The 16,214-nt window shown below is 37.9% G+C and overlaps 1 protein-coding gene across 1 annotated transcript in view; it reads left to right on the top strand.

Moving 5' to 3' along the window:
- slc2a9l2 (solute carrier family 2 member 9, like 2) overlaps positions 1-16,214 on the top strand; it is a gene marked incomplete in the record, with an annotated part of 95,673 nt that overhangs the window by 52,545 nt on the left and 26,914 nt on the right. The window contains 2 exon segments of the mRNA XM_062415573.1: positions 3,434-3,535; positions 3,931-4,006. Of these exon segments, the coding sequence (XP_062271557.1) occupies positions 3,434-3,535; positions 3,931-4,006 (178 nt within the window).

Below are 16,214 nucleotides of genomic sequence, written 5' to 3'. Positions count from 1 at the left end.
ACTAATGTATTCTTATTTACTGATCCTAACACACTCAGTAGAACTTCTTTGTGCAACATATTATGAAAAAAATAGGCACAATGTATGATTACTTAATGCAAAATGCTATCCACTGACCTCCTGCTCCATTTTCTAGTGCCCTACTGGGCCATCGCCCTTTCACTGCAGCAAACTTGTCACTATATGGCTGGCCAACACACAAGAATCGTGGTGTGTGTGCCAGCCCACATTAAATCACACGTATTAGGCTGTGTCGTCACACTCTGTAGCCCTTCGGCAAACTGAAGTCTAAACACAAACAAATTATCAACAAATGAAAAAACTGTCCTTCTGGTAGGAAAGAAACATTCAAAAAGAGAACAATGGTGTTATATAGTCAGTTTAAGCCTGATTTGCCTTTACTTGCCTTATTAATTTGCTTTTAATCATCTTTAATTTTCAGGGAACAGCGTAACATATGGTTACGGCCAAATGAACGAATAGGAAGATACTTTATTTGAATTCTGATGGATTTTCAGGCTTGAGGTATTTTCAAGCTGAGGGAAGTGTTTTTTGCACACTGTACAAATATGATTATCTGCAAATGACTTCTTCTAAAGGGAAGAAACACAAGCTATGATATCTTCACATGTGTGGACCAACTGCAGACACCAACAGCAACACTGTAAAAACAGAGTACATGGCTGGCACAAACATGTTAATATTGTCCTTTATTGTCTTTGTCCTGCATGGCAATTTGTGGGTTGATTGTCACCAGTGTGAAAACAATCAAAGCGCCATTGTCAGTATGTGTTTATGCGACAGATTTCCTCATTCACTGCCTCTCCCGAGGGAAGAGGGACGGTGCAGAAATTGAGGCGCATGTGAAGGGCCAGTGGCGCCTTGAGCTGTGGCCAGTTGTCTTTAATGGCTCATCTGCTTCTTGATGTGATGAATAATGACCAGAGATTTTAGTCCTGCCAACCGTGAGGGCTGATGTCGCCATTCTGACCTCTGTTGAGTCTGTCAAGAAGTGGGCTATTGTGTAGATTATTCACATTGTGTGAAAATGCAGTATTATCAGCACTTCATTATGTTATCTATGTGAACGAAAAGAATAAGACATGGAAACACATGATTGTATTGCAATTGTAAGTCATTAAATGATGGTTTAATTTTTTGTCAGTATGATTTACTCACACGTAGTGTTATTAATAAAATGTTATGCCTTTTAATCAGATATCTTTCAGCCAGGCATTGGTGTCTTGTCAAAACTGGGGATGGCAGTGTGTCATGGAAGCACTGAATTGAGATATATCATCATGAAACAATCAAACAATGTTTGTAGCACATTGAGGTCTACATTGTAGTGAGTCTATAACACTCAAAAAGTACTCAAAAGGGTTTATGTACATGGACCTGAATGAAAGGATCAAAGATTCACACAATATGAATTTGAATTTTGGCTGGACCACAACAGGGAGGCCAGTCTGTCACTGAGTCACTGACTGACTGACTGATTGAACGATGAAGTGACACCATTGGTTGGCCAAGCTAAGTATCCCAGAATGCATTTTACACCAACCAACAGCAAGCAGCAATGTTGGAGTTTAAGCTGTGGTAATTTTGTCACTTTACTGAGTATAATATTTTTCAGGTGAGAATAGGGCCACGAGTACATACTGAAAGAGACAGCGTGTGACATTTATCTATGAAAAGGGGATTCGTGTACCTGATGTGTGTCGTCATCAGTGTGACTTGTAGTCAGTTTCCATGTGTTTCATTTCTTTCCAAAGTAAAGCACTTCTGTTTTTCATGGTAAATAAAACAAAAGCAATAAAACAAATACATTACACACCTGAAACACACTGGGTTAGGGTCATTTACACTTAGCATTAATTATCTACTTGATAGTTACTGTTTAAAACAATTTTCAGATCGTGGATAAGTGTACTAAATCTTAACAACAGCACCATGTAGACCAAAATCTGATGCAATGTATTAAGTATTTTTTAAGCTTTTCCTATGTGTACTGCACCTTGAGTTACAACTACCGTATGAAAAAATGCTATACAAATAAATAAACATCCACCTACATAAAAATAAACATGTTAAAGATGCTAAAAACCAGGTAACCAGGTGATATACTAATTAAAAGCCCTCTAGCATTTTATGCATGGTCCAACTGTAGACCAGGTTTTGACATAGTCTTGTTTTCTGTCTCTCAGGTCACATTCCTATAGTCGGCAGACACTTCACGTATGTTCCTACTCTCCATTATACAGGCTCATGCACACACGCAGCCTCATAAATATTCAGCCTCTTACACCTTTCAGAGATCTTAATGAGCTGCAGCTCAGCTTTGCTGGTGGTGTATGTGTGTGTGTGTGTGTGTGTGTGTGTTGTGTGTGTGTGTGTGCGTGCGTGTGTGTGTGTGCATGTGTGCAGCTGAAGCGTGGGTAGTGTAGTGTCTAGGAGAGAAATGTCCTATGCCTTCAGGGATCAGTGAGATGTGTGGAGGTCCAAACATACACACACTTCCACACACACAATGAATATCAATACTTTTGAAGGCGTTCTGGGTCATAACCCATTGCCTGCAGGAAACGGGTCAAATTTAGAAAAAAATAATGAAAAAACTATGTAACAGTGGAAAAATGTACTTTAATTTTGTCTTTTCAGTAGCCCAGCACCTTCCTCACATCTCCACTTCCACACACACACATACACACACACACACACACATAGAAAAAGACCATGTGTTATCTTTTCTAGCATGTCTCCATTCAGAAGCCCCTTGCTGCAGAGTCACAAATACCAGTGTATAAATGCCAGTGACCTTCTTCTCAACCTCATGAAATCCCACTGGTTCGGTGAGGTGAGAGTCCCCATGAATACTTTAATGCTCATTCGGCTTGCCTGCTAGGCCATGCTGGAAGAAAGCCTGCAGCTGTGACTAGAGGTTTCTTTGGTCTTGAAGGTGAAACCTATATCTCATAACCCACACTGCAATCCATGAACCAAGTGCAAAGACACCTGAGTGGAAGAGTGAGCCATAAGTACTAAAGGAATTATTGATGAACCACATTCAGAATTGTGTATAAGTACATTTTTTATACATGTCATTCTATATATACCATATAATGCACTATGTATAATGTATTGTCGACAGCCAACTTTATTTGACTAGATTGTATTGGCGGTGTGTAGGGTTAAACAAATAGAGGAGATATACTGCCTGCTTCCTTTAGCAAATATTTGCTATCATATTATGTTTTAGTTTTGCATCCTGGACTGTCACGTCCAATAAATATAACAACGGTAACAAGGAGAGGAACAACATTTTAAATAGATGTGAAAATAGGTCTATCATCATGTCTCAGTGGTTTAATTTTATAGACAGAAACCGCTGGAAATGCTTCTAATACAGTGCTGTCTTTTCTCCTGTCCCCAGGGTTTAGTGATAGAACGAATTGGAAGGAAACCTCTCCTCATATTTGGTTTTTCTGCCATGGCTGTGTTCTTCAGTTTGCTCACAGTGTTCCTCAATTTCCAGGTAAGCCACTCTTCCCACTGACCTCATTCTAGACAAACTGTAAGTGAAGCGCTGTCACAATGCACAGGGGTGCTCGCTACTGTGGTCCAATTACACTGAGAACAAATGACCTTCAGGATTCCTGTTCTGAGAAAACCAGGTTATCATCTCTGCAACATTTACTCTCATCCAAAACATAAAAATACCACTTAGTGCACTCACTCATATAAGACATTGAAAATGTTGAACCTCACCTTGTCTATCATTCAAAATATCAATACTTTGTTTAATAAGCACTGATTTGCAGGATTTCCACAAGGCAAAAAAAAGGAAATGTAATGTCATATAAATGCATTTTCAGACAACAGAACATTTCTGGTCATTGCAATATTATCTCCCTCCCTCTCTCATCCCAGGACAGTGTGTCATGGATGCCCTACCTCAGTTACATCTGTTTACTGGCTGTGATTGCGTCCTTTTGCTCTGGGCCAGGTAAAACCACTGACCTACATATGGGCTGAGATTGTTTTGATTTTTCCTTTTCTGTTCTGCAACCCTTCCTCTCTTTATTCCTCAGTGCTCCACTTCACTTGAATCAACATATAAAAGAGATTGAGTAAATACAGATTCTATTAAAACAGTCTAATTCATGTTTGGTTGCATTCAAGTAGTAGATGAATGACAAATGCGAGTGATCCAAGTGACAAGTCTTATCAAGTCCTTATTTTTCAAAGCTCTATTTGCAGAGCTTTTAGACTATTTAAACAGTTAGAATAATCAGTGAAACACTGTGTCAATCACTAGAATCACAGGGGAAGATAGTGACAAATACTTGTATCAGCATACTAAGTCATATCAGAATATATGACATGCCACAGCACAGCAAATGCACAGGGGGCAGTGTGAGTGCACAGTGGGTCTTGGACTTTGATTTTCAAGGTGAGGCTGTCGCTGTCATCACACATATACATCGCTTCTGAATAATAATGTCTCCAGGGAGCGTTGATCCAACAAAGTGCCTCTGTGTATCAGTATGAGATGAGAACAGTGGACTGGTAGTCAGTGTAGAAAAACTCTTCACAGTTATCACATACAGAATACTGAACGATGAATATTTGACTCTCCCAACTTTAGAGTTCATGTTCTTTAATATAGCCAACAAAGGAAAGAGAGATAAGAGCGATAAAGAAATAAGAGATGTGAAACACACACACACATACACAATTGTCCCCTGTTACTGTTTAACACCTTTGCTTTACCATTTTATCGTTCAGTACCTTGCTAAAGTGCACTTCTTAGGTAATCGTTGTGGGAGGAGAGATTGTTTCTCATTTATTTTCATTACACAGCAATGATTTATAATCTATTCAAACTGATGAAGCCCCTTCACTGCTTAGCAGTGGGGAAAGACTGGCAGGGGAAGACAAGAAAATTCACATGAGGGATGACCCTAATTGTTCTTTGAGCTTGTGAGTGGATAAATGAGGATCCACAATTTCTCTGAAGTCTTTTCACCTTTTCACTGTGGAAACGGTGGCCCAGATATTTTAAGGAAAACATGAAGTTTCTGTGCTTTTATATATAAAAAAGTGTTAATGTGACCACCCTGTCAAATAATAATAATGTAGATTTAATCCCTTTGAGCAAAAAGTACCGGCCTCAGAAGGCTCTGAACGCTCTGCTCGGTTTCCAACAGTTTTTTCTAGTTTCAGCCTAAGCAGACATCCACTCATGACGAATTTCTTTATATCTGCTCTACTCACAGCATCTGAGTTCACTCCTCTGCTCCACTGACATTATGACATTGGTTCATTGTTTTGGGGGTCGTCACACCGAGCCATGACTTGAGTCCAGCTGGCACGCTGTGAGTGTTTTTCCATTACACGCAAGGCAAAGTAAAATAAGTGGTTTACCTGTTGAAGGTGTGCTGGTTGTCTGCAGCTCTTTATCAAACATCATCATCACTGCGGCTGTTTCTGTTTGTACTATTCTTCCCTGCATTAATTTGAACTGATCCACTGAACAAATAGCTCCACATATCATGATATGTTGTTGTATTTTCCGTGCCACTGATTTGGTGAGGAACACATTTCATTTCCTGTGAATTCTTCAGAATAAGTCTCCCATTATTTAGTCATTTAAAAGGTTTTAATATGAAGCAGTAAAGCAGGAAATGTTGGACAGCAGTAACTTAACACTAGTCTGATACGTGCCTCTGCATGCTTCCTGAAACTGGGCCAATCGGAACAAGGCATGCTCATCGGAAAGGTTGGCCTTAAAAATACAGGAGCTAAGACTGCCTGTTAGAGACAGAGGCTGAACTGAGGGGCTGCATAAAGGGCCAGTATAAGATAAATAAGGAGTTTTTTGACCTATGAATCAGAGCAACCCTAATCACAAGAACAGACCTGTTGTGCACCCTTGTTGTTTGTTCTGAAGTTGTCTATTAAAATGATCTCCTTGTTAATAGGACATTATATTCAAATATTAATCTGACTACATTATTTTAAATTCTTTCTCGTCCTCTACCTAGGCTTTGTTAGCTTTGATATGCCTATTGTGATATTTAGTAAGGTGGAGATTTTAACAAGGGAGAAAGAGTAGACAAAGGGCCTGATTTACTAAGATCGCAAATAAAGGGTACTAAATTGCGTGCGCAGTGCAATAGATTGTGTGTTTCGTTTGCGTGCGTTTTGCGGGTGATCTACTAAGAATAACTGCGTAAATGAAAACAGGTGCAACAGGGTGGAGACAGCAGTATTTAAATGAGCAGAAAGCTGCAAGCGCAAAATGAAATGTGATCAGGTTCTAGTGGAAGAGGTTAACAAATATATTGAGTTATAACAAAAACAAATATTACCAGAAAAACCGACAAATGGGAGAGTATTTGTGACAAAGTCAATGCTGTTAGTTAAACCAAAAATATTCCACTCCAAAATTATTAACACAGGTGGAAAAACTCTGTCCTGTGCGTATTCTGTCATTGTGCCTCCGTCTCCTCCTCACCACAGTAACATAAGTCTTCTGTGCGCAGTGAGCAGCCGGTTATTACCTGCCCCTCAAAGGTATTATTTACAGACGCAGTTAGCGTCAGAAAAATACCTTCAGGTTTGGTAAATCACAATGCGCGTGCTAAATAACATATTTGCATTTTCTCCTCCCTGTATTTTGCACACTGGGGTTGAAACGCCCCACATTACATATTCATTATGGCAAAGACGCAAACCTCAGTGCGCTGCGTTAGTAGATCAGCTTGCACATTTTTTGTGGGTGATGTTAAGTTTGCACACGTTTTTACACACGCAAACCTTTAGTAAATCAGGCCCATAGTGTTTTAACCAAGTAGTTCAACTTTTTTTGGGAAAAAAAAACAAACAAACAAAAAAATCACACAAATTATACTACTGAGTACTTTACTACAAAACAATTCCGATGGGCTTTTTTAATGTTCAGAAAATTCAAAAGAAGTGTGTGAATGTGGTGCTGTTGCTTCTGATCCAAGAGTCTACAAAATGTGCTGCTCCCTGCATTGAAAATGTGAGAGATGCATGAAATGAATAACTGTGAAACACCTGTCTTCTGTCACATTTTGAATGCTCTCCTCCTTGCTATCAAAGCAGCAACATCTGAATGCATGCTGATTAAAATCTTTGCATGTCTGATGAATACCTGCTCTGGTTAGTTATTATTGCGTACACATTACTATTCTCTTTGCATACTACCACCTCTAAATATAGATCATCCACATGTAATGAAGGATAAGATTCATATTTTAATCATATGAATGACTCAATTCTCCTATACTATACTGTACTGTAGGTACTGTAGGTATAATACCGTAGCTCATACGAATTTTCTCATCTACTGTAGTAGTTATTTAGACATGTATAGTTTAGCATATATTTTTATTTGCGTAACCATTCTCATATATGCCAATAATTTAAATGTCCCTCTATTTCTGTGGCTATACACAGTAGACATACATATACAAATACATGTAAAATGCAGTTGTTATAGAATACTGTAATATATAATAATTACATATATTATTTTATCAAAAGCCTTAAGTGCAGAGCCCTATAGATTTTGAAACGTGTGCCTCTTAAAAGGACAAAACCAGGAGATCCACTGATATTCATCACATGTAAATGAGAGTTAATTCTCAGCTTTATGTTGTACAGCACCTACAATTGTTGTGCTGAAGTAATGAGACATCTCCCATACTGGGGCAATTTCAGCTTAACTGGTTCTTTCAGAGGGGACACATTACTGCTTTATTATCAGCTTTGCCCACATCATCATTTTCATTCTTTAAATTATATGTTATGGTCATGCGAGCAGACAAAAAGTACCTCTGGCTAGATGAGCTATCTTGAAGGCCTCTGCACCTAAGGGTAATATTGCTGGCGGCCACACCCGTCACTTGATGATGGATGATGCCAGACATGGGGAATGTGGGCAAAGCGTTTACATAGTAGAGCTGTTATTATGGTGATGCAAACTAGCAAACACATTCTCATAATAGTGGAGTAAAATACAACAAGACACCTCGTAAAACTGCAGCCTATATTGAAAAGTTTAATGAGCTCCAGAAGTCATAATAAATTGTTTTTATCAGCAGCAATTTTCCTATGTGACAGACGTTTAGAATTACAGGCCGTGGTTTCTTATTAGTTGCTCTACTTACTATTTGAGATACTGTTTAGGCAAAATGATAGGGAAAGTAAACCCCATAAAATCCAGCACAGCAAACAACTATATGTGGCACCACTGCAGCAAATTACTGCAGTCAGATAAAAACCATGTATCAAAGGGTCAGCTGTTAAAAAAAAAGGATGTGTCATTCTACATTTTTATTATCAAGAAACTGAAAAAGCAACATGTACCATATTATCTGATTATTTGCATAGCCAAATACTGATACAACCTCAAAAAACTAATTCCTCATTGAAGTAGAACCCCACTGCTGTCCAATAGCAATAAAAACACCTCAAAGCTGTATCTTTGCATCAGGGGACATTTTCCCTTATTATAATGCAGTTGCAGTGTTGTTTCAGAATGCAGTACACTCACTATGCTCATTTACATGAAGGAATATGGCACCAAAATGGGCTCTTACACCCTTAAAATGATACTTAAGCCAAAAATCAGCCTTATGGCTTTAAAGCTGGCTGTAAATGTGGTTGTTATTATATTTTCTTTTTTTCCCCAAAAGTGTTATAGCTTTACTAAACAACCGTTTGACAAGGAAACATTATGTTAAAGCCACATTTGGGTGAAATGACAAACGGAGCATATGGATGGACAGCAGAGAAATATATGTGTATACATTTTAAGTGAAAATAAATTCAGTCCATTATTACTAACATGAATTCATGCAGACCACAGCCTACAGGGGATGAGTGACTGAGTGAATTTGGGTGGAGTGTTGCTTTTGGTTCAAGTAAAAAAAAGAAAGTCACAACAGATGACAAAAAGTAGTTTTCTCCACTATAGTGAAATTCTAGTTCTCAACTTAAATTACATCAAATGCCCAATTACACCTTCCCTATTCTACTGAGTACTTTTTTCATTTCAACTGTTTCTCAGTTCGGGCAACCTGAAAACTATGTGCAGTTTTTGACACATATGACTTTTAATTGGCTTGGGCAGCTGCTGATGCTCCTGGTGAGAATTTTTCAGCACATTTTTCACAAGTAGACAGATTTTCAGATAGTTTCAGTCAGGTGATTGACAAGTGGAACTGCTGTCTGCAATAGCAAATCCATTCTTCTGTCAGGCACTAAAGCTAGTGAGGAGCAGCCGTTGTACAGATATATCTAGTCAAGATTAATTGGATCCTTTCACTGCTGGAAGGTGTAAGTGTGACTCACTGTATAGGTTCCTGGAGCTAGCTATTTGTTCGACTGTCACCATAGAGACAGCTGAACAAATGGTATTGAGAACATATTTTGTTAGTTAAGTTTTCAGATATAGACATAGTTATCATTTTATAGTTACAGAAGCGTCCCACTTTTCCCCACTTCTCTCAAGTATGCTGTTGTTACTCCGCTACTGAAAAAGAGTAATCTTGACCCATTCATAACCAGTCACTATAGACGAATCTCCAGCCTTCCTATCTTTAGTAAAACCTTCAAAAGGTTGTCTACAAACAACTGCACAGTTATCTAATGGTACACAAGCTGTATGATATGTACTAATTGGGTTTTAGATTGAATCATAGCACCGAAACATTTCTTGTAGTAAGTAGTCATCTTAAAATTAACAGCGAACATTTTCCGTCGGGTTCCACAAGGTTCAGTTCCTGGTCCACTGCAATTCAATCTATACATTCCTCTTGGTGCCTTCATACAGAATCACAAGGTATCTTACAATTCCTATGCTGATGATTCACAGCTGTATGTCTTTCCTTAGACAACCTCAGTCCTATGAATGTGCATGTCCGATACATTGATGACATCAACCACTGGATGTCTTAAAACTTACTACAAATTATCAAAGAAAAAAAAGAACTTCTAATAGTAAGAAGATTGTTTCCATGAAATAATCATTTTCTCTAGGGCACTGTGAGCATGTCAGAAACCTGGGTGTTACTATTGATGCCAAGCTTAATTTTTTGCATCACATCACCACTATTGCAAAATCAGCTTTCTAACATTTTTTTTTTTTAAAGTCCAAACTTTGGAGCTTTCTGTCCCAGTCTGACTCTGAAAAATTGGTTAATTTATTAATCTCCAGCAGATTAGATTACTATAATGCCCCTTTTGCAGGACTTCCGAAGAAGATAATAGGTAGCCTCCAGCTCATTCAGAATGCTGCAGCCAGAGTGCTAACTGAGACTTGGAAAATACAACACATTACTCCTGGTAAAGTATAGAGTTGTATTACTGCTTGTGTACAAGGCCATAAATGGTGTGGCTCCTAAATATATTTAAGATTTTTTTTCCCTTACTTGACTTGACTCATATTTTAATTTTATAGCTTTCTGTTTTTTTTTTAAATGAAAAAAAAAAAGATCGAAGATATGCATACCAAAGGCCTTATACTATATTTTTGATAAAAAGCTGACATTTAAACTTTATTTTCCACACTAAACTCAGTTATTGTTTTAAACAAAGAAATACAATGGTTTTTGATTCATATTGCCAACAGAGATTCTCCTGTTTTTGCTCCCTCTTGGATGGTGACACTGTCATCTCATTAATTTGAAATTGTTTATTTTCTCTTCTTGACTCTCCTATTGAGTGTGTCAGATTTTGCCACCTTGTCAAACCCTCAGCCATTTCACAGCCCCTGTTACTCTGGTACCTATATATGAAGACTAATAAGACCTGATATAACATACTAACTAACAAGACCAGATACAGCTGCATCATATTATGGATGTGTTTTGGCATTCAACGTGGAGAATGGGATGACATTTGACATTTTGAGTGTTGTATACATTATAACAGCTGGAGCTGTTGCCACATAAGAAATCACGCTTACAGAAACAAGTCAATACATTTCAACCCCCTGAAAAGTGAGAAGTGGGGGGCATTTTCCTATAGGTTTACATATAGTCCCCAGAGGGATGTTTCTTCTCTCCTGCCATAAATAGCATCAACACCGAGCAGGTTGTCACTGTTCCCATGTGGGACAGGAGAGACAGACACATACTTAAAGATGAACTGATGCATTCATTATAGGGATCAGCAGCCTCCTCCAATGATATTGGTGTTTCTTTGATTGGCGATGACATCCTGTGTAGTGTAAGACAATTTAAATTAAACCGTGGTTGTTTGCGAGGATGTTAAGACAGATACCTGATCCCCTTGCATATGTTCAGTATATATTCAGTTCAATCAGGAGAGACAAGTAAATAGAAAGATATTTATTGTAAATATGTAATGAACAAAATATTAGTAATGACAAAGTCTTTGGCGCTTGAACTCCATGAGGAATCATCTCTGAACGGCTGCATATATATGTAGATCCCCCATGAAGTCCAGACACTGGTGATGGTGATTGCTAATGAGACTGAAGAGAAGATGGCAGATGGGAATAGACTGCAGATCCTGTAGAGAATGGCGGAGATGGGGAGGTGGTGGGGCGCAGGAACAGCTGTATGACAGGACTGAAGCAAAGGGAGAGAGGCACATTTAAACGGACCGCTACAGGATGATAGGCTAAGGCTGAAGTGTGGCGATTTGCTATTGGTTGCTGAGATTGACAGGTGTCTAGCAACAATTGGAATAACGCCCTAGACATAGAAATCTAGGTAATAGATGAGCATGTTTTCAAGGAGGCAGAAGTTACCAGTTATGCCTGTATGTTTTAGAGTCTTCTGACTGAACTTTTGCTAAGCTTCATTTGTTGAGGCACTCAAGTTCTTTTTTGCTTTCTTCAATGTCATTTCAGTCCAGATATTTTGATTATGAGGAATGTTATTTGTTGTGTTATGTTATTTTTCTGTGGTAGTGCTATTATGTAAATTCATGATAATTAATGTACTGTTTGTATTAGGCGAATGGGTGTCATAAACATATGCATATAGTTAAACACTTTTGAATGTTTGATGCATCCAGTGTCAGTATGAGTCAAAATGGTATCTGCAAATGTATTCAGATATTATGAATGTAAACTCATAAATAAGGCCTTGCTTGAATTATACTGTATGCAGTCATTTTCTGATAGGCAACAATATTATTGTGATGAATATAATTGATATGTTTTGCTTATGTCTCACTCTAAAATGTGGTGATGCTACAGTATGCTTTATAGTTCTGCAGCTCTGTTACAGTGGTTGGTTACAGCAAAATGTTGGTTTAAATCTCAGCCTTTCCTCTGTGGATTATTCACATCATTTGCATATGTTTTTCTTCCATATACCTAAATATGCTGCATTCAGATTCTCTATATTGTTCATAGGTGTGAATGAAATAATATGTTAGGTGTGTGTTAAGTTATTTTTGTCATGCTCTGTTTGCAGTGCAAATCTAGTGTGTGTGTCTGGTAATGTGACACAAAAAACATATTTAGCATGCTGGCCCTCATTTATTAAGGTATTTTAATATCATAATGTTGTGTGTGGTGTATGTGCTCATTTCACAGCTGAGAAATCACATTAATTAATTCCAGCTGACTCATGTAAACCATGAAACAGCAATTAAACTGTTGCTGTGGATGGAAAAATAAATATTTCACACCTTTGTTGCTCAAACTTAACAGCTAAATCTGTGTATTGTAATTTTGGTGGGTTTGTGTGTAACTCAAGGTAACTTGCAAGTAGGTAATATGTAGGTAATATGTAGTTCATTGAGACTCCATTAAAACAATAGCTCATGTTCTCACTCACATCTCACTGCCCATTTTAGTGCCAACCCATATTTTTCAGAGAAAACACTCAGGGGTGTGTTTCTTTTTGTCTCACTACCCTGAGAGAGCGTCAGTGAGCCACTAGTAATAAAATTTAGAGAGGAGAAAAAAAAGGCTTTCTATTCCTCAGCAGGGAGTCAATGGAAACTGAAATTGAAGAGCCCTCCCAGCATATAAAAGAAACAGTTATAACAGCAAACCTTTCTTAGTTTAAACAGATGACAGAATGTACTCTAAACAATAAATGCTAATAAAGTGATTTAACAGGAGTGACAGTGAAGTCAGCAGAGTCAATTAAGTATTTGTAATTAAAAGTAGACTTGAGGACATGCTTTGTTTGAGCCGTCATCTTGAGAAGCAAGAATAATTGAAATCATAAAAACGTTTTGTTTTGACTACGGCTACTCCACAGGGCACCATTAATGATCACCGAGCCCATGAAAGCAAAATATTCATACATGAAAACATTCTAAATTGAATCATAAAATTGAATTTCGAGTCAGGGCTCTTTTGTGATAGAGCACCTACTGTGTGAGACTTATGCAACCTCCTACTTCAGTGAATTGTAGGATAGGTATTAATGCTAAAAGCAAGTCTTCCCTACAGTGCTGTCATCTGTTGGATATGATAAACATGTATGTAGCTGTGTTGTAGCATACCAGAAGATGCTGTTGCTATCTGCTAACATTTCATTTGAGATCTTTTTTTGGATCATAGGCAAGTGGCTTAAGAAGACTTGTATTTTTCTGTTCCTTCAGTGAATTTCTCAGAAACTGATGACAACCAAGTGCAGGTTGCATATATTTCTACCTCATACAGAAGCCAGTGGAGAGCAAGAGCATCTTTGATATGTACATTTGGCCTACCCCAAAAACTAACTTTAATTCATAGCCATTAATTGTAGCCTTCAGTCCTTTCCTGCACCAAATGAAGTTTGCAGGAGGTTCTAGGTGTAGTACACTTTGGTCTTGTGCGGACAGCTCTAAATACATCACTTCACACCTGGCATTAGAATGACTCTGTACATGAACAGATCTCACCGTACTAAATGCAAATAGACACATACATCATTTATGTTTACAAAGACCATTTCTGTTTGTTTTTAACTGATAGGAGGCAGCAATACACGCCACATGCCTAGTCCCCCCGAAATTAAAAGACGAAGAAGAAGTTTGCAAAGACCTTGGTGCACAGGCAAAATCAAAACTCTTCGGCCCAAATGTAATTCAGACAGCATGTTTCATGTGTACTACGTCCTCAAGAATTAATATTGCCTGTTGTTGTGGCTTCTTCCCGTTGTTTTGCACTTTGATAGGATGCCATTGAATGAATGAATGATGCATGAATGAATATGTACAGTATGTCCACTTATGCAGCGGATGTCAGTCGAGGAGGCCCTGAACACATACGTATGTGTACATGCTGCTAAAAGAATGTGGCCCAGACCACTTCTGAATATGTTTTGTGATTTGTTATGAATGCAGTCCCAATGCGCTGTGGGTGCATTCACACCTGTACTTGTACCTGTACCTTGTCTGTTGGCCAAATACACATTTTACTGGCAGGTGTGAACAGGTGCCTTTAATTTCTTTCATGATCAAGATGAGGTGACTCAGTGGGTTTTCTTTCAGTGTCTGTTACAGGTCTGGTCATGTGGTTAGGGTTGAAACAAAAATGTGCTCACTTTAGTAGCAGACAAATAAGCCCACCTGGTGTTTCTGAATTTTATTTTTGAGATAAAATGCAAATGATATTCTTTTGTGCACTACTGAGAAGCTGCCTGGAGTTGAATATGGAAAAGCTGGGGCAGTAACTATAGATACACATTGTTCAGTGAAAATTGGAAAATAATTGTTGTTCCTTGCCAAAATCACCTCGAATCCTTCTTTGTCCTGATGTAAATTGTGCAACACATGCAGAATATGGCTCGGTGTGCACTGTTTACACACAAGCAACAAATGCTCCCCTGTCCTTGTTTTTGTTTAGCTCTTCTTGAATACACTTTCCTTCAAAATATTTGTCCCAGGGTTCAAGTGAAATACATGTACAATAATACTAAAGCACTTAATCAGCTTTTATATTTAAATGATGTTTGTTGAACAATTCGAGAAGCAGCTCAAGAAGCACATATTTGCTGCTGCCTCTCAATCATCTTACCAGTAAAGTCAAATGGGTATTTTTATTGTGCTCTTCAGCTATATTATGCTTTTTTTGGGACAATTTAACAGAAATAGTCCAAACAAACTGCAGGGAGCCTTGACACTTACATAATGCTCTAAAAAAAACAAAGTTGCTTATAACATGGCCAATGCTGGCTAAACATTTGTCCTGGTGTCAGGTCAATATCAGGACTCCTCTGTTCTTGCCCAGAGTCACACCTGCTTCTTGTCAACACTTAAAATCAGCGAGCAAGGTACACTGAACAGTGGCTACTCATCACACCAGTTCCTGTGATTCACATTACATTACCTGTTAACAATCACATGGCAGGGATGTTGGGGTCTGTAGTACTACTGTATGTGAATAATAGCAATTATAACTTTTTAATAAACATTAAAGATTTTTCCATTTATGTTTACAAAAAATAGAAAGCAAGGAAAAATTGAAATACAGGAGAAATTCACAAAAGATGGATACCTACAGAGTCATGTGCACTTATTATCATACAGTTTTTACATCGATATATGCCATACATTAATATAACAATACAGTATAACATTTGTCTTCTTCTTTTGTGAAGATTGTGTGGCTCTAAATGCATTTTATAATGCAGCAGTCCCAGAATTATTATAACAATTACCCAGCAATTGCAATATTTCACTCATAGAGTCTGCAGTGATTTAAATGCTAAATATGACTCATATGTAATGCTCTTGAGTGTCATGTGTGGAATTTCATAGAGTCTCTCTCAGCAAGTGGTACAGTTGCATTTTTCTAATCATGATGATGGAAATGACTTAATATGCATGTTATTGGAGCTTTGAGGGCCAATTAGCAAAAGTCACCTCTGCTGTGTCACAAATAATTAATGTTGTAGCAGTAATGAAGGTTTTCATTAAGTCTAAATTAAACCCTAAAACTAAAATTTGGATCAACTTTGCATCACACTAAAAGGACAGATTTTCCACTAAAGTAATTCATGTGGTGGTTTTAGTGAATGGTCATAGGATGTCTCAAGGGTTGGTTCAACTATAAATATTTGGTGTAAAGTTGTAATAAATGTGTGTGACTGTTTTTTATTAACCATTTTGAAATAACTGATAACATAACATAAATCCATTATATGCAACAGTCTGAGGTTGCTGCAGTTCATTACAATGCATACCAAACAATTGTGCAACCA

Source organism: Scomber scombrus, chromosome 3 (assembly GCF_963691925.1).
Source record: "Scomber scombrus chromosome 3, fScoSco1.1, whole genome shotgun sequence".
In the NCBI taxonomy this organism is placed as follows: domain Eukaryota; kingdom Metazoa; phylum Chordata; class Actinopteri; order Scombriformes; family Scombridae; genus Scomber; species Scomber scombrus.
This window is presented reverse-complemented; position numbering and strand designations above follow the sequence as displayed.